This window comes from Podarcis raffonei, chromosome 13, assembly GCF_027172205.1.
Source record: "Podarcis raffonei isolate rPodRaf1 chromosome 13, rPodRaf1.pri, whole genome shotgun sequence".
Taxonomy (NCBI): Eukaryota; Metazoa; Chordata; class Lepidosauria; order Squamata; family Lacertidae; genus Podarcis; species Podarcis raffonei.
Window position 1 is genome coordinate 32,340,667 of NC_070614.1, and position 21,466 is coordinate 32,362,132.

At 39.6% G+C, this 21,466-nt stretch overlaps 1 protein-coding gene across 2 annotated transcripts; it reads left to right on the forward strand.

The window, feature by feature from the left end:
* Positions 1-359: 359 nt before the first annotated feature.
* Positions 360-14,120, forward strand: LOC128401039 (butyrophilin subfamily 3 member A1-like). 2 transcript variants are annotated; one of them, XM_053363900.1, is made up of 13 exons: positions 360-845; positions 2,014-2,120; positions 2,349-2,693; positions 3,732-4,127; positions 4,896-5,255; positions 6,125-6,178; positions 7,656-7,697; positions 9,605-9,625; positions 9,766-9,786; positions 10,520-10,552; positions 11,796-11,837; positions 12,140-12,166; positions 12,801-14,120. In XM_053363900.1, the coding sequence occupies exons 2-13, from the start codon at positions 2,048-2,050 to the stop codon at positions 13,313-13,315; spliced, it is 1,929 nt and encodes a 642-aa protein (XP_053219875.1). In that variant the 5' UTR covers positions 360-845; positions 2,014-2,047; the 3' UTR covers positions 13,316-14,120. The 2 variants fall into 2 exon arrangements, with proteins under 2 accessions (XP_053219875.1, XP_053219876.1); XM_053363901.1 differs by lacking the exon at positions 12,140-12,166.
* The last annotated feature ends 7,346 nt before the right edge of the window (positions 14,121-21,466 follow it).

Consider the following 21,466-nt stretch of genomic DNA (forward strand, 5'->3'; position numbering starts at 1 on the left):
TGTGTTTAGAGTAAGGTTACCAGATGTTTTTCAATGAATCCGGAGACACTTTTCAACTTCAGTGGATTTTGTATGGGGACTGATTTGTAAATCAGGGGACTGTCCCCGGGAAACAGGGATGTCTGGTAACTTTAGTTTAGAGCCCTGTTGGTGAAAACAGGATCGGAGACTCTTGACTAAGATGCCAATGAGGTATACAGTGGTACTTCTGGTTAGGAACTTAATTCTTAACCTGAAACCGGTCTTAACCATATCTTTTAGCTGTAAAATTACCAGGGCAGAAAGGGTGTGTAACAGTTAATTATTGAAAGGGAGCAAAGGTTGGCTATGCAGACAGTTGAGAATTATACTTCCTTGTTTGCTTTCCTCCTCTGAATTCTGTGGTGACACACCCATCTGAGGCACAGTCGTAACCATTTTATTCTGATTCAGTTAAGGGAGGATTAGTTAGAAATCTAGTCTCTTCAGTATTTGTCAATGACAACTCATCAGTTTCAGATATATTACTATACCTTTTGCCTTTTCGCTTCATGTAGTAAAAAGAAGATATTGACAAAGACATGGAAGGTGACTTGTTGCTGATTGGCTCTTGTGGTAGAAAGAGGGCCAATCCTTTCTACTCCAGCCAGCTATTCATATAGAGCTAAGCCCGCCATTATTCAAATTTGATGCTACTGGATACCACCTGATCAGTATTACAGGTTGTTGCTGTTTTAATGCAATGAATGAAAAAGTCTAAAGGTATGGTTTGGAAGAAGCCATATGGATATGGATCAGAGGAATGGATTATTGGCTCATATTTCAATTCATTTGCAAAATATATTGTCCAGTTCTGAGAATTAACTGTAAGTATGAGAAGGCTTCAGGTATGGCAAACTGGTTTTTTATGTAATTTTTTTATTATGAAAGATGAACCTGGTCTGTCTCTACTTTTAGAGTTGTTCACCAATTACGCTTGGCAGGGTGATTTTTAATGTTTTAATAAAGGTAGGGGCAAAGGTGTGTTTGTGTGTGTGAGAGAGAGAGAGGGGGAGGGAGGGAGGGAGGAGGGGAGGGAGGGAGAGAGGAGACCCACAGCACGATTTGAAAAGCTGTGAATATATTTACGAAGATGAATTACACCTTTACAAAGATGAATTAAACTATTATCTCCTTTATTGGCTATACAAATCTACTGGTACGCTTGACAAAAACTTCTCTGCTCTTTTTTTCAAGTAATTTGATACTGCTGTTTATAAAGCACTCAAAACATCCTGAAATATTTTTGGCTGTAATATCCAGTGAATATACATGCAAGTAATATTTTTAGTCATTTGGAATTACACACCCTGTCAGATATGTTAAATCTCTCAGAGTGATTTTATCATGGAAAATTCCCAAATGATATGCAATATATTTAGATTTAGATTTAGATTTATTTATAAGCCATCTGCTCCCACTGCATGGCTGTTGCTTACCCAGCTGTTGCTGCTCTGCTGCTGCATTGAGAGAAGCAACTAGCTGAATAGACCCACCTCACTCACCCGCCATCTGACTCCAACATCAGATGAGGGCCATATCCAATAATGAGAGATCAACTGTCTGTTGGCACTGGATGAACATGGGGTCCAGTGTCCAGGTCTTTTTTTCTCTGCCCCCCCACGCTACCTGGGGTTAGTTCTTCTCTTCCTGACTTGGGACCTCTGTGGTCTCCATCACTCCGTTTTTAATCCTGTTGGAGTCTGCTTAGCTGACCCCGGCAGCCAGACCTCTCCTCAGGGAGAAACACGAAGAAGGGCCTCAGATCATGATTGCGGGGTCCAGGTTGATTCCTATAGGGAGAGGGAGCCTTATGCATAGGATTGTGCAGTTGGCTGATGATGGAGATGCAGTTGATGCTGATGATAAACAGCATCTTAATTCTTAAAATTATTCTGTTCACAGACGATAATAAGTTTGTGTTGAGTAGTCAGGACACATTGCAAAGTCATGCATTGTTTAACCAACTCCCCCCCCCTCCTTTTATGCTGCCAGAGATCTGGATGGCTGCCAGGGATTTCTCACCACAATGGAGAGACTAGTGAAGCCAATCTTTGTGGTTGGTGTCGCTATGATCAGTTTTGTTGGAATATGGAGGAAGGGTAAGAAACAATTTGCTCTCCCCAGAAACACTGCTTGATTTGTCATTATAGTTCTTATATACAGCATTCCACAAAATTGTTTTCCCATAATAATGCAATTCTGACCTACCAGGACTTCGGGGGAGGATGGAGGACGGGGACGACACCATTTTATTATGCTGGTATTGAGATCACATAGACCTCAAACTAATTCCATCAGTCAAAGTTGCTGTTTTTATTTCCTTACAGCTGTTTATATTAAAGGAACTGTCAGCCCTGAAATTGTCCAAGATGGACAAGATGTGATATTGCGCTGCCAAGTAGGAGGCTGCACATCCTCCAGGCTACAAGTCCACTTATATAAGTGGGAAGGCTCCAAAAATCAAACCTTGTATATCCACAATAGCACAGAGCAGCAGTACAGCGTTCAAGAAAGCAGCATAGCAGAGAACAACACTCACAAAGGATACTATGAGAATGGATTCCTTGAAGTGACTCTCCTCCAGGTGCAGCTAGCAAACAGTGGGCAGTATGTGTGCTCCATGATGTGTGATGATGTCTATAAAGAAGATATTGTGGAGGTGACAGTAGAAGGTAACTACAAAGGCTTAGATGCTATCTCCCTAATCCATGACTTGTGGAGACCTGGTTTATATTACTGAGACTAGGTAGATGTCTCAGAAGGGACTTGAGAGTTGGGGGGGGGGAGTTCTAGAAAAATTCTCTCTGTCTCTCTCCAAACTTTCTGTCCACTTGGTTGGGAACCTAGATTGTTTGTCCCTGGCATTGGGTAATTGGTACAGATTAGGAATTCTGCAGGTTTACAAAGTACCTAAGTGCCTGACAGTCTACATACCTGAGCTGGCAAGGTTAGTCTCAAAGGCTCTGCTGAGTAGTCGCAGACTGTTGGTTCTGGGAGACTTCAGCATCCTTGCTAAGGCCATTAACTCTGGGGTGGCTCAGGACCATGGCTGCTGTGACAACCAAGGGGCAGTCCCAACCTGTCATTGGCCCAACACATGGGGCAAGCCACAATCTCTGGATCTGGTTTCCTGGACTGGGCAGGAAGAGGGATATATGGAAGTGGGAGATACGAACACAGTCGCTTGTCATGGCTGGATCACTTCTGGTCAAGATTTAGGCTTCCAGCACCCTTTTCCCCTTCTGCAGAGGCAGGGGACCTGTTACGAAGGTCCAGCCTCGAAGACTGCTGGATCTAAATGGCTTGCAGATGGTTCTGAGGGATTTTCCAGCTGATATGACTGGCACCCCCTGGGTGATTTGTGAAATATGGGAATTGCTCGTGCCATTAATGCAATCGCCTCTGACCACCCTCTTCTGCTTCACATTATTATTATTTTATGGCCCTTCACTCTAAAATCCCAGGGTGGGTTACACCATGTTAAAAATAGTTTAAAATAACTTACTATCAGAGAAATATGATGGGTTCTAAAAATATACATTTCAAGTGTCAAAAGAGGTACATCTTCAGCATTCCCCAGAAGCTGTGTAATGAAGATGCTAGATACATCTCTGTGGGGAGGGAACGCCACAACTTAGGGGCTCCCACAAATTATGCCACCTCCTGAATGTCTCATTTATGAGTTATTAACATAAATGAATGTTTTCCAGGTTTAATTAGTGTTACTGTTGGGGATATTGCCATTCTTCCATGCCAGATGATTGAGACCTATTATCCCTCTCATCTGGAACTGCAGTGGAGAAAAAGAAGCCCTGGGAAGAGCAGGACCATCTATTCTTACCAGCTTTATTGGGATACCTGCCCATCAGTTTGTTATGGAGACAACTTTATTGCTAGGTGCCCTTATTCAAATGGACCCAAGAGCCAAGTATGGCTTAGGAAGAAGTACAAACTAAAGGCAGAGGTGTTGAAACACAATAATCTTGGGGATGGAAATATTTACCTGAAACTAAATAACATTCAGAAGGAAGATGCAGGGAGATACGAATGTTCAGTGAACTCTAACTTGCGGCGTAAAGTGGTAATCTACAAGCTTGATGTGAAAGGTAAATAATACCAATGTCAGAAAGAAAGAATCAAGGAAAGGGTTTGGTAATAACACCTTTTTCCTGCTTTGCTTGCAGGAGAAGTAACTGGGATTACATGAAAAATAACTGGGGTCTTTGCAGGCAATTTCAAAGCCTTGTTTTGGTAATAGTCAAGATTAAATGGCACACTAGCAATATTTTAAGAGTATTTGCTGTGGTTTGTATGTTATAACTGATAATTCTAAAATCATGAGTGCTTGTGAAAATGATCACACCAGTGTGACTATGAACATCCTCCAGTTTTGCATCAATAGTCTACTGGTCAATATTTGCATCTGCCATAAATGGTCCTGTTTTTGAATAGTGTAATCCTGTATCAGTCTACTCAAAAGCAACCCATTGACTTCAATGAGACTTACTTCCAAGTAGATGTGGATAGGATTACAGCTTGACCTTAAAGGTAAAGGGACCCCTGACCATTAGGTCCAGTCGTGACCAACTCTGGGGTTGCGGCGCTCATCTCGCTTTATTGGCCGAGGGAGCCGGCATACAGCCAGCAGGACTAAGACAGCTTGACCTTACAATCCTATTAATGATTAATCCGATGTGTGTCCATTGATTTTAACTGAACTTGTTCTAGACTCAAGTGGCAATTTTACACACACCTGAGAATCAGTTCCATTTAATTCAAGAGACTTTGCTGGAAGTATGCATTTATTCAGTCTTTTATTTGCTAAGAGGTGGGGGGTAAATGAAGTCCAATAATATTTCTTATTACCTTTTCAGCCTTTGTAGGTGTTTCAGTTGTCGGCAATGTTAATCCTAATATTGGCAGAATTGGACAAGATGTGATATTACATTGCCAAGTAAGAGGATGCAAATCTTCCAGGGTGCAAGTGCAATTATATAAGTGGGAAGGCTCAAAAAATCACACATTGTACATCCACAACAGCACAAACCAGCACAGGGTTGAAGAAAAAAGCACAAGAGAGAGTGATGATAATGGCATTCGCAAAGGATACTATAAGAATGGGCTCCTTGAAGTGACTCTTCTTAATGTGCAACTAGCAGACAGTGGCCAGTATGTTTGTGCCACAACATGTGATGATGTCTACAAAGAAGATATTGTGGAGGTGACAATAGAAGGTAATTATGAAGGCTTAGATGGTTAGAACTTCCATAATTATTCTCTTCTGCTCAGCACAAACTGTAACCCACTGATTTCCTAAAATGTGCATTTGATAAAGTTTCCCTCCTAAATGCATTTGGGGTTGCAATAAACACTTCTTCCTTTTTAGGACTGGGAGTTTTATTTTTTATAAAAATTGTTTATTTAAAAATTACATCCTGCTTTTCACTATCTGAGGTTTCAAAGCAGTTCACAGCAATAAAATGTACACTATAGAAAATTCAAAACCTAAATGAAACCTCCAAAATTTAAAACCTCAAGTATCTTAAATCTTAACAACTTAAGTTTCCTTCCTCCTCTTTCTTTGCCTGTTAGTGGTGCTATTCCAGTTTTGTTGTTGGCTTTCTACCACAATCATGTCCTGGTGTGGCCATGGGTCTGTAGAGGACCTCATATATTCTGTGAGGGCTTCAGGAGATGTTTCCAAAGGGGTAATGACAGAAAAAGAGGTTCAGGACTCACCATGAACTCTTTCCTTGTTCTCTTATGATGGCAATGGAGCCCACTTGAGAGGTGCCAGAACCTTTCAATCCATGGCTTGACTTTAAAAAGTGGAAAACTGTAGAAAAAAATATAACTTCTTCTCAGGCCACCTTGTATGACTTCTGTGGCACCCAATGGAACATCTACCCTGCTCCTGAATGTGGATAGTGTTTTTGAATGTGGCCAAAGGGAAATGGAGGGGCCAAAGCTTCATGTAAGTTCTAGAAGTAAGAGACCTAAGACACATTCCAAGATAAACTCTGAGCTTGTATGAGCCTCTGAAAACTCTGCTTCTGGTGAGGCAATGGAGGGTAATTTAATTAAGCCTGCTTTTGTCTTTTAGAAGTGCCTGTCCAAAGTGCTGAAGTCTGGATGTTCTGTGGCTTTGCTTTCCTAGGTAAGTTTCCTTACATGAATGGAGTAGGTATGAAATTCATTAAAATGTAGTGTTATGAACTGTGACATATTTATTTATTAAGGTATGTTTTGAGCTAGATAATTAAAAATAAGAGGTGGTGCTTTCCTTTCATTGTGTCAGCCGGTCTTCAAATCTATTTATTGCTTTAAGTAAGAAATGGGTTTCCCCCCTTTCTATTTGACAGAACAAGCCCACAGGGCATCTCCAATCTTTGACCCTTTCTGTTACTGCTGTGAGGGATCAAAAGAGGATGGAGAAGGAATCCATTTTTAATGGATTTAAACACAGAATTTGGGGCTTCTGACCTCTTCAGGCTTTGCCCTTATTGGACTATCTCTTGCATCATGTACCTGTTTATGCTGCTTGTGCATTGTCCTTTTTTCAAAGCTAGATTAGTTATCAGGGCTACATGCGTGCGTGTATACAGACACACACACCAATCCAGGGCCTCTGGAAGCAGGTGAAATGCTGCCTCAGGGTTGGGCTTTGGGAAGAAGAAGTAGTGGCCAGGCAGGATTGATAAGTAGGGAGTGAAAGCCTGCACCCCAAATCAAAAGGCATCCACCATCACCTCCCCACCTTCTGCCTGGAAAATGGGAAGTTGCTGCTTGTCAGGTAGGTTCCCCCTACTCACTTTTCATTGCCTCCCTTTCCCACACAATGCCTGTCTTTCCTTTCTGCCTGTTGGGTTACCCCTGACATCCCTGGATCCCTCAGGACCACCCAACCCCCAGACTTGAGCAACACTTGGATTCCACTGAAACTGACCCAATTAATTTCCAAACATGGCTGATTGCAGTGCACAACCTTATTAATTATGCCTAGCCCAGGGGCCCAGGGGTCAGCAGACTTTTTCAGCAGGGGGCCGTTCCACTGTCCCTCAGACCTTGTGGGGGGCCAGACTATATTTTGTGGGGAAAATGAACGCATTCCTATGCCCCACAAATAAGCCAGAGATGCATTTTATATAAAAGCACACATTCTACTCATGTAAAAACACCAGGCAGGCCCCACAAATAACCCAGAGATGCATTTTTTTAAAAAGGGCACATTCTACTCATGTAAAAACACGCTGATTCCCGGAGTGTCCACGGGTTGGATTTAGAAGGCGATTGGGCCGGATCCAGCCCCTGGGCCTTACTTTGCCTACCCATGGTTTAGCCGCACACATGCTTTATAATTATTCGTGCATAAATGTTTTTATACAGTTATATGAATTGTTGTATGTACCTGTTTCTGAGCTGGTCATTTTATCATATGTGCATATGCATATGATAATGCATATTGTCTGCTAGATTTTTTTGCATTTTTATTAGTACTGTTAATGAAAACCCAAGAAACAGGGCAAAGATCCATGTGAATAAGCTCAAAGTAATTCCATCCCTATTTAAGTGTTCTTTGTCTTGTAAATAGCACTTTTTAAAATAAAAAGAATAATCTTTTCATTTATTCTCAGCTTTCCTCTTCATAGTAAGTTGGCGTATTTTTAGAAAGCTAGGTGAGTTAATGTTCTCATTTGTTTAAGTGTCTGTGGGGTTTTTTTAACTTCTTAAACATACTTGCAGTGTTTTTGCCCTACCTTCAATTATGAACTAATATCAGAGACAAGGCAGAGACCTAATCCTTTCTTAATAGTAGCCACTACAATTCTAGGACACAGAAAACTATGGAGTGATTTTCTTCCCAGTGGCAGGAGATGCATTTTGTAACAGTGAACAGTGCTTGAAACTGATATGGGAAGTTGCTTTCCTTCAGAAATTTGAAACCCAAGTTGTTTAGGGCTTTAAGCATCAGTCTTTCAACTGAGCTCAGAAATGAATAGTCAGCCAACAGAGTTATTTCAAGATTAAAGGAATGTGACTCCATCTGGCTGAACCAATGTGTGGACAAGTTTATACTGGCAACAAATTGGCATTAGCCACCTTACTGTTGGTGTCATACTTGGTTTTTTGGTCAAAGGTGTATCAACTAGGTACAGGCCGATTTGGATTCAGCTGGTCAAACACAGAAAATGCTCAAGGAAAACAACAATAAGCTGTTCAAATAGCACCTATACTTGAAGTAATTACCCCATGACCAGAAGAGGAGGGTATTAGAAAGCTTGTATACTTGTAAAGGCTCTTACAAGAAGGGATGTTTATTATGACACCTTTGGAAATTGTGGCACATGGTACCACTCAGGGTGGGAGCAGGGCAATGTGGTGAAGAAGAGGGAAGCACTGGGTTATAGTGGGTGGCCAATGATACAGTTCAGTAGTTAACACTGAGACAGGCCCTCCTTGCAGACTTCAATTGCAATAAAAGATGTGTAGAAAGGAAAGACAAACATAATCCATGATTTAATGCAGCCATTTTATTTTTGAAAACAAACAAACTGTTTATTCCAATAAAATCACTGTGTTTGTGTGCATGTGGTTTGCAGAAACAATTGCTCCCAATCAAAGTAAAGTGTAACATTTGTTTCTATGTTTCTCTCGGTGAAATAAATACATAGCAAACTCAATGGCTGGATCTGCATGTCACAGTAAGCCGCAGTTAATGGTTTACTCGTTTAGCAAACAGATCACTCCTACTTTGCTCCTCCCACCACCATTAATGAGGGGGAACCATGGTTCGATCTTGTCGTTGTGTTTTGCCCAAATCAGGCATCATGGTTTGATTCACTCAAACAAACTGAAGTGAAGGCCCAAGACAGGTGTTGATCATCATGTGAGCTGCACACAGGTGGTCTGAAGCGAGCTGCTGCCATTCCTGTGGAGTCTCCTTTTATTGAGACAAATATGCAAGCTAGGCAGATACATTTTGGGCTGTGACCTTTACACATCTTCTGTCCCGAGATCGTGGGGTGGTACACAGCTATTTTGGCACCTGTTCCACAGCGTCATTTTCCCCTTGCACAGTGTATGATGAAGGAGACAAAAGGTCTCAGGGACAAAAGGTTACAGACAGGACACCGCTGACTGCTGAGACCGCAAAAGGTCAGACATAGGTGGAACGATGTACCAGACAGCTATGACTTGTCTGGGGGGGGGGGTTTCCCTGCACCCCAAGGTCACGCGTGCAGGCAGTCTGTGGCTGCCTGCTGGTGGAAAGTGTGCTCCCTCCGGACCCCACTGTCCACTCGGCGATATCCCTACACAAACCACAATCAGAAAGCTAAGAATAAACCTTGACTTCCATCAGGAAATAGTCTGGAGGAAAAGGGATTAAATATTCCCTTACCTGCTGTGATTGCTCAAATCAAAACTTCAGTCTCTTGTAGTTGCTGTGAAGTTTTGTTAAAAGTGAGATAATTGAATCATGGCTTCCCTCTGTTACCTCTTCTTGGGCTCTGATTGTGCTAGGATGTGTGGTTTATTATTTCAAAATATCTACCTCACATGAAACCTTTGATTTTCTTTGCAGAAGAATTAAAGAAAGGCAATGGTAAGTCTTGTAATAGATTCCACCTTTTAAACCATCAGTTGGTAGTGAAAGAAACATATCACAAATCTCATGCTGTTCTTGCTGATAAAATTTTCAAATTTTAAAATTCATATGAAAAGCAAATATATTTTACCTTGCAGAACGGTTAAAGACAGAAAATGGTAAGTAGCAAAAACTTTTCAAACAAAATCTAAACAAAATATTGTTGCACATCACCCCAATCTTGGAGTTGTGAGAGATTCCAGGGGTTCCAGGCACTTACCCAGGGTTTGGTTTCCTTTGAATGAGTGACTGCGGAGACTGTGGTGTCTTTATGATATATGGTATACAACCTGAGCCTACAATGGGCTCATAGCATTAACATCCCAGAATGTTTTGCTTCTCCCATAGTCACAGCTTTGGATTCAAACAGAAATTAAGCATGGCTCTGACTCTCTGGCTTTTTCCTGCTTCTAGCCCAACTCTCTCACACAACTCAACTTCTGCTCTTATCTGCTATTGTCCTTCTCACTACCAACCAGGTGTGAGAGAGGGCCCTTCCATTTCCCCTCTGGCACAGAGCAACTTCCTTTCTTATGCTAACAATCTATACTTATAGGCCATTATGGTCCTTGCCTGGCTAATTCAACAATGAGATACTGCATTAGATTTTAACATTTGCTGGAACCAGGAATTAGAAGGGGCTCAAGCATCATACAGCCTAACCCCACCCCCAACCTCACAACAATATTACTTAGGTATCCTAGAAGGATCTCTCTCTCTCTCTCTCTCTCTCTCTCTCTCTCTCTCTCTGTTTGTGTAAGGAAATATATATTGCAAATTAGTTTTACAGATGCCATAACATGAATTTTAAATTTGTTGTTAAGATAAAACCATATATGTTCTCCTTTCTAGAAAAACTAAAGGGAGAAATGAAGGCAAAAACAGGTAAGTGGTTTGGAACTTACTCTTCAAGTAAAACTAAGTTTTATTCAGAGTAATTGCCTAGCATAGTCATGTTCATTCTTTTCAAAGTGTCTGCTCTGAGGAAAAGTTAGTTAAATACCACCCATTATTTTTCGACTTCTAAAGAATGTAACTTCTAAATCACACATTGCCAAAATAGCCTTGTCAGTAAGTATGTGCCAAATTAATGCTCCCCTTGCTATAGCCCTTTAAGAAATTACCCACCCCCAATCTGGGGGGGGGGGACTATTCAGAAAGGAAGTTTTTCCCTTGAACATCAATGAAAGTTTTCCTCCAGCAGCTTCAGTGTGGGGATGATTATTGTCATTGGGGTGCAATATGGAGAGAAATGAGTTAAAGCTCTGCTTCATGCATCACAGTTCTGGTTCCTTCCATCATGACTACTATTTAAAGAACAGATCAGGCATATTCAATACTTACACACATTTCACATAGAATTAAGACATATTCAGAAGTTCCCCTCACACCTTAACTGGATTAATGATTCTCACTGTAAATTCAAATTCTTTAATTTAATTAATTAATTCTTACAACCCAAAGGACTGACAGCCCATTAAAAGGCTTTGAGAGTGGAGGTGCTATGCAATGCTACCAAAAATTGCCAGTTAATGCAAGATAATACACAGGCTATGCAAACCCTTATTGCCTAAACTAATAGCTTACCTATCTAGCTGTTTTGTATAATAGAGATCAAGTCAGAGCCCCAAAAGTCTAATGATTCCTGTACAATATGTGGGAAGGTAGTTCAACACATCAAGCAGGGCTGCTATAGAGCCCTAGATGCACAAGGGGAAATTTGGATGCAAATGACGGTTTAGACAGCACAAGAATAGAAAGACTGAGATTCAGAAAATTTTGCCTCCCCTGCTCCATGTGACAAGGCAGTGTGCAGTCCATGGGTACCATATCAAAGTATTCTTGTGACACTTGGTATGAAAAGTTGGACCGCCTTGCACCAGATGGCCCACCATTTTTGGTGGCATTATTTGAGCATAAATCTTTTTTCCCATTTCAAGGTAACAGAATGAGAAATCTCATTAAGTCTTTCAGCTTTCAACCAGTGAATCAATCAACTTATTATTTCACTTATTCTATGTTTCTCATTATGTCAAACAAACACATTTCAAACTCCTGATTTATTGGGAAGCATGTTTTTAGTTTTAAACTTGTACTTCATCTGAGAAATATCTTTTTTTCTTTGCAGAAGAATATGAAGCAGGAAAGGAGCAATTGGAGATGGTTAAAGGTGAGTCTTATGTAATGTTTTGCACATTTGAGGACAAAATACATTCTTTAGGAGGCACAGGGAATGAAAAGGTTATCCTTTTTATTTTTAAAAGTGCAATTTACAAGAACCATAGAAACTTAAATGTCTCACCCTCTTCCTCTTGTTTCCTTTGCCATACTACAATGTAGTGTGTGTGTGACCTTACCATGCCAACAATTATTATGTGGACATTTGCATCTTCACTGCTAGATCTTCTAAAAATTCAGCTATGGTTGTCATCCTTCCTCACATAATGTTTTTGTTTGTTTCTTTACATACAGAAATATTAAATGCCCACTTACACAAAGGTGAGAATAACAAATACTTTTAAAAATTCACATGGTATGATAAATGAAAAATAGGGTTTTTTTAAGCAACACAAAATAACAACCAATGCACTGGTGGTAATCTGCAATTCTAATTTGTTTCATAAGAGCTTTTCCAGATGATTCTTTAAAGGGGAGAGGGATAAGCGGTGATGAGAGAGGAGTAAAGTTTGGCATCGCAATGAAGGGGGAGTGAAGCTCAGCATGGGGAAAATATCTTCACTCTCCTCCTTGTGTCTGATGCTGATCTTCATTCCACATTTCATTATTATGCTGATCATCACTCCCGTCCAATTTTGATATTCCCCAAAGAGTTTATGTTGTCCTTCAGTTCTTCTGGAGGGTTGGGGACAGAGATGCACAATGCCTGGGCCTGCAGTATGCTGAGGATTGCAGCAGAATTACATTGGTGCAGACATGGGTTGAATTGCTTTTTGAAACAAGCTTTGTTTAATTCTCTTGGATTGAAATTTGTATTTTCCATAATATGTCACAATGCCATGTAGCAGCAGATGTGTGTGTAACCCACAAAGGGATGCTGCTGTCCTCAGAGAGTCACATAAAGCAACCCTCCAGTCTGTGCATTTTGAGTTCAGCCCTTTCCTTTCCTTTGCAGCTGATGTGGTCTTGGACCCCAGGACAGCTCACCCAAAGCTAAAAGTGTCTGAAGATGGCAAAAGCGTTTGGAACACAGGAAATGTTTCTAAGGTTTCAGACTGGGAAGAGCGGTTTGACTCCCGCACATTCATTCTGGCAAAACGTGGATTTTCAGAAGACAAACATTACTGGGAGGTGGAGATTGGTCAGAAGAAAACCTGGGACTTGGGAGTTGCCTCTGCAACCGCTTCTAGAAAGGGGGAGATCACCCTGTCTCCTGAGAATGGCTACTGGGTCATAGGATGTGATGATGGGAAAGATTACTGGGCTCGGACAGAGCAATGGACCCGCCTGAAAGTGAATGGAAAGCTTACAAAATTAGGAATATTCCTAGATAAATCAGCTGGAAGCTTATCTTTTTATGATGTCTGCAGTCATAGGAAATTGCATACTTATAAAACACTTGGTGTTGGGGAGCTTTATCCCTTCTTCTATATAGGCTCTGTAACTAAACAGCCATTGAAAATTGTGTAATATTTGAAAGAAAATGAGAATGTGGAGAAAAAATGAAAACAAATTCCACAGATAGCTGAGAATTAATTAGCACAGGTCTTTAGTTTAACCACAATTTCTTCTTTCTTTCTTATATTGGTGTCAGAGAATAAAAGACTTGGAATAGAAGTAATGTTACAAGTGACTGCGCTGTGTACAGTGCCCTTCCCCAATCAATTTTGTGGCTCTAATCCAGAGCCCCTAATTAAAGCAACCTTTCCTTAGCCAGCCCAGAAACCCATCCCAAATTAGTTTGGGAAGGGGCTAATTTTTAATCAGGGTGAAAAAAAACACCTAAATAAATACAGAGCTGGGAGGATGACAGGTGAGGGAGACATTGCATCTGAGAACTGGGGTTCAATTCTGCACCTTTATTAAGTGTCTTCTCTGATTGCAAAGCAGTATTGCTGTCTTCGCTCAAAAGTTGTCAAGCAAGGGGAGCAATCCTGCAGGGCAAGTCTTCAGAAAAGAAGGACAGTTAGGTTACATTGGGCAAGAAAGAGATTCAGGTGGCATCTTCCTTTTTCTGGTATGGTGAAGACAGTGGGCAGATAGATCTTTGCCTTTTGTGGAGTTTCCAAAATGATGCCTGCTCGTCTTCCAGCATGATGCCTTGTCCCCTGACAGCCCTGGATCACTTTGGGCCATCCAACCTGACCCACAGTGTTTGGCAGCTGAGTTGACCCATGCTGTTCTTGCTGATAAAATTTTCTTTTTAAAATTAATATGAAAAGCAAATATATCTTTTATGTCTTTGACACCTGAATTTTTCTAAACAGGCCTGATTTGTCTCTTTTTTTAAAAATAAAATTTTTATTGATTTTCCAACATATATTATAAGACATTACAAATAACAATACAAAAACAAACAAACATATAAACATGTATAATTTCATAACCTTTTTTCCTTATACCCAATTTCGACGACTTCCCCATGCCTCCCTTTTCTGCATCCCTGTTTTAGACTTTTCCAGCAACCCCTGATCTAAATTACTTATAATTCCCTTTCTTTCACCTTTTTCTCTTACCCAATCATTTATCGCTGCAAATCTGCTTTACCTTACCCATGACATTTTAACACTCAATAATTTTACAACAGTTCTTAAGATAAAATTTAAATTTCTTCCAATCTTCTTCCACCGTCTCTTTCCCTTGGTCACGGATTCTGCCCGTCATCTCAGCCAGTCCCATATAGTCAATCACCTTCGTCTGCCACTCTTCCAGCGTGGGTAGTTCTTGTGTCTTCCAATACTTTGCTAGAAGAACTCTTGCTGCTGCTGTTGTAGCATACATAAAAAACGTCCTATCTTTCTTTGACACCAATTGGCCTACCATGCCCAGGAGAAAAGCCTCTGGTTTCTTATGAAAGGTACACTTAAGGACCTTCTTACTTTCATTATAGATCATTTCCCAGAAGACCTTAATCCTTGGGCACGTCCACCAAAGGTGATAGAAAGTACCTTCAGTTTCATTACATTTCCAGCATTTATTATTGGGCAGATGATAGATTTTTGCAAACTTGACTGGGGTCATGTACCACCTATAAATCATTTTCATAATATTCTCTCTTAAGGCATTACATGCCGTAAACTTTATACCGGTGGTCCATAACTGTTCCCAGTCAGCGAACATAATGTCATGACCAATATCTTGTGCCCATTTAATCATAGCTGATTTAACCGTTTCATCCTGTGTATTCCATTTCAGCAGCAAGTTGTACATTCTTGACAAGTTCTTAGTATTGGGTTCTAACAATTCTGTTTCTAATTTTGATCTTTCCACCTGGAAGCCAATTTTCCTGTCCTGTTTGAATACTTCATTTATCTGGTAATAGTGAAGCCAGTCTCACCTTTCCCCCCTCTTGTTCTATAATTTCCCAATATTTTGGCCATTTGGATTCCATATTAAGTTTTTTCACTTCCTTTGCTTCCATTGGTGACAACCACCTGGGGGTTTTATTTTCCAACAAGTCTTTATACCGAATCCAGACATTATATAGTGCTTTCCTAACAATATGAATCTTGAAACCTTTATGAGTCTTTACCTTGTCATACCATATATATGCATGCCAACCAAACCTGTTATTGAACCCTTCCAAGTCCAAAATGTCTGTGTTCTCAAGAAGTAGCCAGTCTTTCAGCCAGCAAAAAGCCGCTGATTCATAATACAGTTTTAAGTCCGGCAGGGCAAACCCCCCTCTTTCTTTTGCATCAGTTAATATCTTAAATTTTATTCTGGGCTTTTTGCCCTGCCAGACAAATCTGGATATATCTTTCTGCCACCTCTTGAAACAGTCCATTTTGTCCACAATCTGCAATGTTTGAAACAAAAACAACATTCTTGGCAAAACATTCATCTTAATAACAGCAATTCGGCCTAACAAGGAAAGTCTCAAATTTGACCATATTTCTAAATCTTTCTTAATTTCAGTCCAACATTTCTCATAATTGTCTTTAAATAAATTCACATTCTTAGGTGTTAAATTAATCCCCAGGTATTTCACTTTATTTGCTACCATTAATCCGGTTTCACTCTGAAACCTCTCTCTTTCCCCAACTGTTAGATTTTTTTCCAGTACCTTCGTTTTTTGTTTATTCAGCTTGAAACCTGCTACTCGACCAAAAACTTGTATTAACTCCAAAACTCTTTTTGTACTAGTGTCTGGCTCTTGTAAAGTTAAAACTAGATCATCTGCAAACGCTCTCAGTTTGTATTGTTTAGCTCCGACCTGAATCCCTTTAACCAGCTGGTCCCCTCTGATCATGTTTAATAAAACCTCCAAAACAGATACAAAAAGTAATGGGGATATTGGGCACCCCCGTCGTGTCCCTTTTTCAATAGCAATTTCTTCAGTAACCACATTATTTACAATTAATTTTGCTTTTTGTTCAGAATAAATTGCACCTATACCATTCTCAAAACCTTGACCTACCCCCATTCCTTTAAGATTCTTTTTCATAAAACTCCAAGAGATATTGTCAAAGGCTTTCTCCGCGTCCACAAATATTAATACTGCCTTAGTATTAATATTAGTTTCCAATAATTCCATAATATCTATTATATTTCTCACATTGTCAGATAAGTGTCTTCCTGGGAGAAAGCCAGCCTGGTCTTTATGAATCTCACCCACCAAAACCCTCTTCAGTCTTTTAGCCAAAATGTCTGCAAAAATTTTAAGCAATGAAATAGGGCGGTAGTTCTTAATCTGGTTCTTTTCAGTCTCAGATTTTGGTATAAGTGTAATATATGCTTCTTTCCACGATTCGGGTGCCTTCTTCCCCTCTAGAATTTCATTACAGACTTCCTTAAACGGTTGTATCAACCAATCTTTCAAAGCTTTGTAATATCTGGAAGTCAATCCATCTGGTCCTGGAGATTTTCCCAATTTCATATTTTGAATGGCTCCCTCTATTTCTTGCTCAGTTATTTTCTGGTTTAAAATCACTTTGCTTTGTTCAGATATTTTTTGTAATCCATATTTTTTAAGAAATTCTTCTATCTCTTTTTCATCCACCGGCCCTTGAGCATAAAGTCTTCTGAAATAACTCTGAAAACAGTTTCTGATCTCATTTGGTCTAAAAATGTTCTTTCCTTCAACCTCTAAGCTTGTAACCATATTCAGTTTTTGTCTTTTCTTCAATTGCCATGCCAGAAGTTTCCCACATTTGTCTGCCGATTCAAATGTCTTTTGTCTCATTTGCTTTATTTTCCATTCTATCTCCTGGTTCATCAGTTCCATATACTGTCTCTGGTAGAACTTAATTTCTCTTAAAATTTCGTGAGACTTTGGCTTTGATCTCAGTTTTTTTTCACCTTCTTTTATTCTTTCCAAAATCTTATCTTTCTTTTCATTCTGTCTCTTCTTTTTTAAAGTGTTCTGCTGTATCAAAAATCCTCGCATAACGGCTTTACTTGCGTCCCAAATTGTTCTTTTCTCCACCTCTGTTTTCAGATTTATCTCAAAATAGTCTTTCACAGTTTTCTGGGCCTCTTTGTACACCTCTTCATCTCTAAATAGGGAGTCATTCATCCTCCATCTAAAAGAACCAGCCGTTGTTATGTTCATTTCCATCTTTACGGCATTATGGTCGGAGCAAGTCTTTGGGCAGATTTCCACTTTCTTTGTCTTTGGGCAGATTTCCACTGATTTGTCTCAGGACTTTGTACACAGCCCCAACATATGAGACAAATAGTGTACTGTCTTTCTCTTTACCAAAGTGTTCAAGTCTCATCTATTTTCTCAGGCTTTTAACTCTTGATCTGGTTTTTGTTGTTGATTAATTATTTCTAAGTCACTCTGATAACCCGATTAAGGAGTTGGTTATATATTTTCAAAATGAATAAATATATTGAATATTCAATACATGTTTTCATTATTTTCTTTAGAATTTTGTATAACTAATTTTGACATATATCCGTATTAAAAACTGTAGTATAAAAAAATCCTCATATGAACCCAATCAGAGCAATCCAAATAGGGATATTTCTAAATATGTTGTCCAGAAGTCTGTCTTTGCATGATGTCCACAGAGGTGGACTGGATGATGGCCAATAAACTGGGCTTGAATCCTGGGAAGGCAGACGTTCTTTGTTTGGAACACTCCCATATTTAGGAACTTGGCAAGTTGCATGTTCTGGATGGGTTGCACTCCCTCTGTACTCCTGGATACACCTTTGTCACTAGAAGTCTAAGTGTCCTCTGTGACTACGAGTGTCTTTTACCAGCTCTGTGTGGTTTACCAACTACAGCTGTTCTAGGGATAACCTGATCACTAGAGTCCATGTGTTGGTAACTTCAAGGCTGGATTACTATAATGCCTTCTATGTTGTGTCTGGTTTGGAAGCTCAAGCTAGTGCAGAAAGCTGCCTGGCTGATGACACATGACAACATTGTTAAATCAGCTGTGCTAGATATCTGCTTACTACCAAGCCAAGTTCAATTAATCTACAAAGCCTTGAACAACTTATGTCCAGGGTACCTGAGGGATGACCTGAACCCTTATAGCCCAGCTTGTTCACTGAGATTTTCTGCAGGAGTGCTATTTGTCATTCCCAAGTTGATGGGGGTTCATTTACAACAAGAAGAAAACAAGACTTTTAGTCATTGGCCCAGTCCTGTAGAACACTCTGCCAATAGAGATTTTATGAAAAATACAGAGAAGAAGGTATCTTTTCCTGGAATTAGAAGAAATCATGATTGTGATTAATCAGCACATTTTAAAAATGATCATCCAGCCTTAATAACAAACTGAACTAGGCACCACTAGAGCTTCGTGGTGACATGTATCACAGTCACACATGCATCACAGTCATTAATCACAGTCATTTTGATAATTAAAAAGCAAGCTAGTAATTTCCTAGTTATGGGCTCACTGTAGCACTACTGAAGAAAACATGTTTGTCACATCTCAGATCTCCTTATCCTCTTCCTGTTGGCCCAGCTTAGTGTGTGTGGCAGTGGAATGACAAATGCAAGGGAAGACCATTGGAAATTTGATAGTTTGGTCGGGAGTCAGATCAACAGTTATTACAGGGTTAGCATTATAGACACCGAGGAACTCTGCACCAGCCATCTCCAATAACTCCATCTCACCCAAATCCTGGCAAAGGGAAACACTGCTGATTTGCAGATCCTACAGTGGTTGTTGGAGAACCTAAGACACAGTAGGCTCTGCAAATCCTACAGTGCCCAGCTTAAAAGTATTGGTCTGAACTATCACTATCCCTAACTCTGGTGCAAACCATATATTGTATTTCCTCTCCTCTGTATTGCTGCTGACATCTATTAAATTATAATCAGATATCTAGAATCAGAATTAAATACAAATAGTTATAATCGGTGGCAACTGATAACATTTTGAGTTGCCAGGCCTGCAATTTTTAACCTTCTTGTTTTCACCACAGTAGAGCTTCTACAGTGCTTATTTAGTGTGCATATTTCCATTGAAATAAATAAATGAATGAATGAATAAATAAATAAATAATAGTGTGCACATATTTGGACAAGGGAAGTCCGTCCATGTAAGCGGGCCCAAGTATGATTTTCAGACAAGAGTGATTCCACATATAAAGCTTATCACAAGACATTTTTTTTGAATTTGTGTATCCATTGTCAACAGGCTAAGCACACCAATGTTTTAAAATGGGTGTGGAACACTTGCTTCCGGTTGCATGCAGTTCCCCTCTCTACCAAAATCAATTTAACTTTTCAATATCCAAAACACTTTCTCCCTTCTAGATTAAAAGAACAAAAGTATTCCAACTAATTGATGAAAACCAATGGATTATGGCATTAGTGCAGCTAGCTTTGGTTTAATATAAAATATATCTCTCATGAAGTATCTGTGATGCTAGTACAAGCTCCTATCTAAGACATGACCTGGAAGGTATAGCAAATATCCTGACCCCTAACAGTTACAGTAAAGATCAGCATACAAATCCTTGTATTTATCAGAAAGTTTAATTGTCACCTTCCTATATGCAGGAACCAGACTTCAGACAGACAATGAAATTCTGTTTCAAAAGTGAATTTATGAATCACATGCTTTGCTTGACCACAAATCAAGCAATGAGTGAGAGACACTGTTGCCTTGAAGGGGAGAACTTAACTTTTTCAAAAGGCACAGATCTCAAATCCCTCACATTGTGTTCTGCTTGCTTCTGGATCAGGAATACCCCTCCCTTTTCATTTAGTGGGAGTCTGCAGCACACAACTACACCCAGTGTCTAGTTAGGGACTCTCTTTGCTCTTTAGGATTAATGTGTCTGTACTTGCTGTATGAAGCAGCATTGCTTCTTTTCATTTCCATGTAATAAACCACTATTTCCCTACTTCCTAGTGTGAAAAGGTTTTTGCTGTTTTTGTTTAACTGATAATGCTATTCACATATTGACTCCACACAAAAGGTACTACAATGGTACCTCTAGTTGCGGACGTAATTCATTTCAGGGTGCCATTCACACCCTGAAAAGTCAGCAACTAGAGTGCCTCTTCTGTGCATGTGTGCGGCGTGATCAAGCACTTCTGCGTGTGCATGAAGCACACAAATCGCTTCTGCGCATGTGATGAACCCGGAAGTAAACACTTCCGGGGCGGGCAGTGTTCATAAGCTGAAAGTCCGTAACAAGAGCGGAAAGCAACACGAGGTATGACTGTAATCCTCTTGGACCTGTGCATTGAGTTGCTGTGTGTGGTGTACAAGCATGTTTGTTCAGTCATATACCCCATAACACTCTTTTTACCTTCTGCTCAGTTCTGAAGCCATCATCCCCTTCTTTTCTTCAGACAGTTGCATACCCCTGCTTTAACCTTTAACCCAATTTCCATGTCTCCCATTCCCTCCTTTTTTGCCTCCCCCTTTGTTTCCCCATTTTCACATTCGCTCTCTTTTCCCTTTCACCTTCTTTCTTACTTATCTCAACTCTTCCTTAAACACAGTTTGCCCCATTTCATTCTCGACTGCTGCCTGCTTTGCACATGCACTCTAGTACATAAAAGCTTTCACTTGAACTAGTGTGTGCACGGAGTGTGTGTGAGGATCCTACTATTAGCATTCAACTACCAACAAACTCTGTTTTTAGTATTTTTATTTTAAATTTATTTTTTTTTATTTTTTTAAAAAATATATTTATTAAGATTTTCGAATTTAATACAATACAAAAAAAACATAGAGTCAAAAAGAAAAAAAGAACAAAAAGCAGAAAAAATTAAAAACACATAAAGTTCACAAAATCTATTTTTCAATAACATATTTCCCAGACCTCCTCATACCCCCCTTTCTTGTATTCCAATTCAAATTGTTAATTCAGCAAATCCTTATCCATAATTTTTAACCTATTTCTATGCTTAATTTAACATATTATTATTTCACTTTTTCTCTTTCATTCATTTCCTCAATTTATTTTTGCTAACCTTATTTTCCTTTAATTTAGTCCGTTTTAAAACAAACCAATTTTACCTTACCAAACTTCAACATCAACACTTGTACTTCAATACACATTCTTAAAACATTCTTTCTAAAGTCGACCCAGATTCCCTTCCACGAATTTCCCAAATTTCATACACATTACCAAAACAAAATAAAAGTAAAAACACATTATAATTATGTACCCTTTGGATTCCCAAGCCCCACA

Bases quoted from the DNA above. Each gene is read 5' to 3' on its own strand.
- LOC128401039 (XM_053363900.1), top strand. From the start codon at position 2,048: ATGGAGAGACTAGTGAAGCCAATCTTTGTGGTTGGTGTCGCTATGATC. The intron at 9,787-10,519 runs GTAAGTAGCAAA...TCTCCTTTCTAG, and splicing joins ACGGTTAAAGACAGAAAATG to AAAAACTAAAGGGAGAAATG. The intron at 10,553-11,795 runs GTAAGTGGTTTG...TTTTCTTTGCAG, and splicing joins AGAAATGAAGGCAAAAACAG to AAGAATATGAAGCAGGAAAG.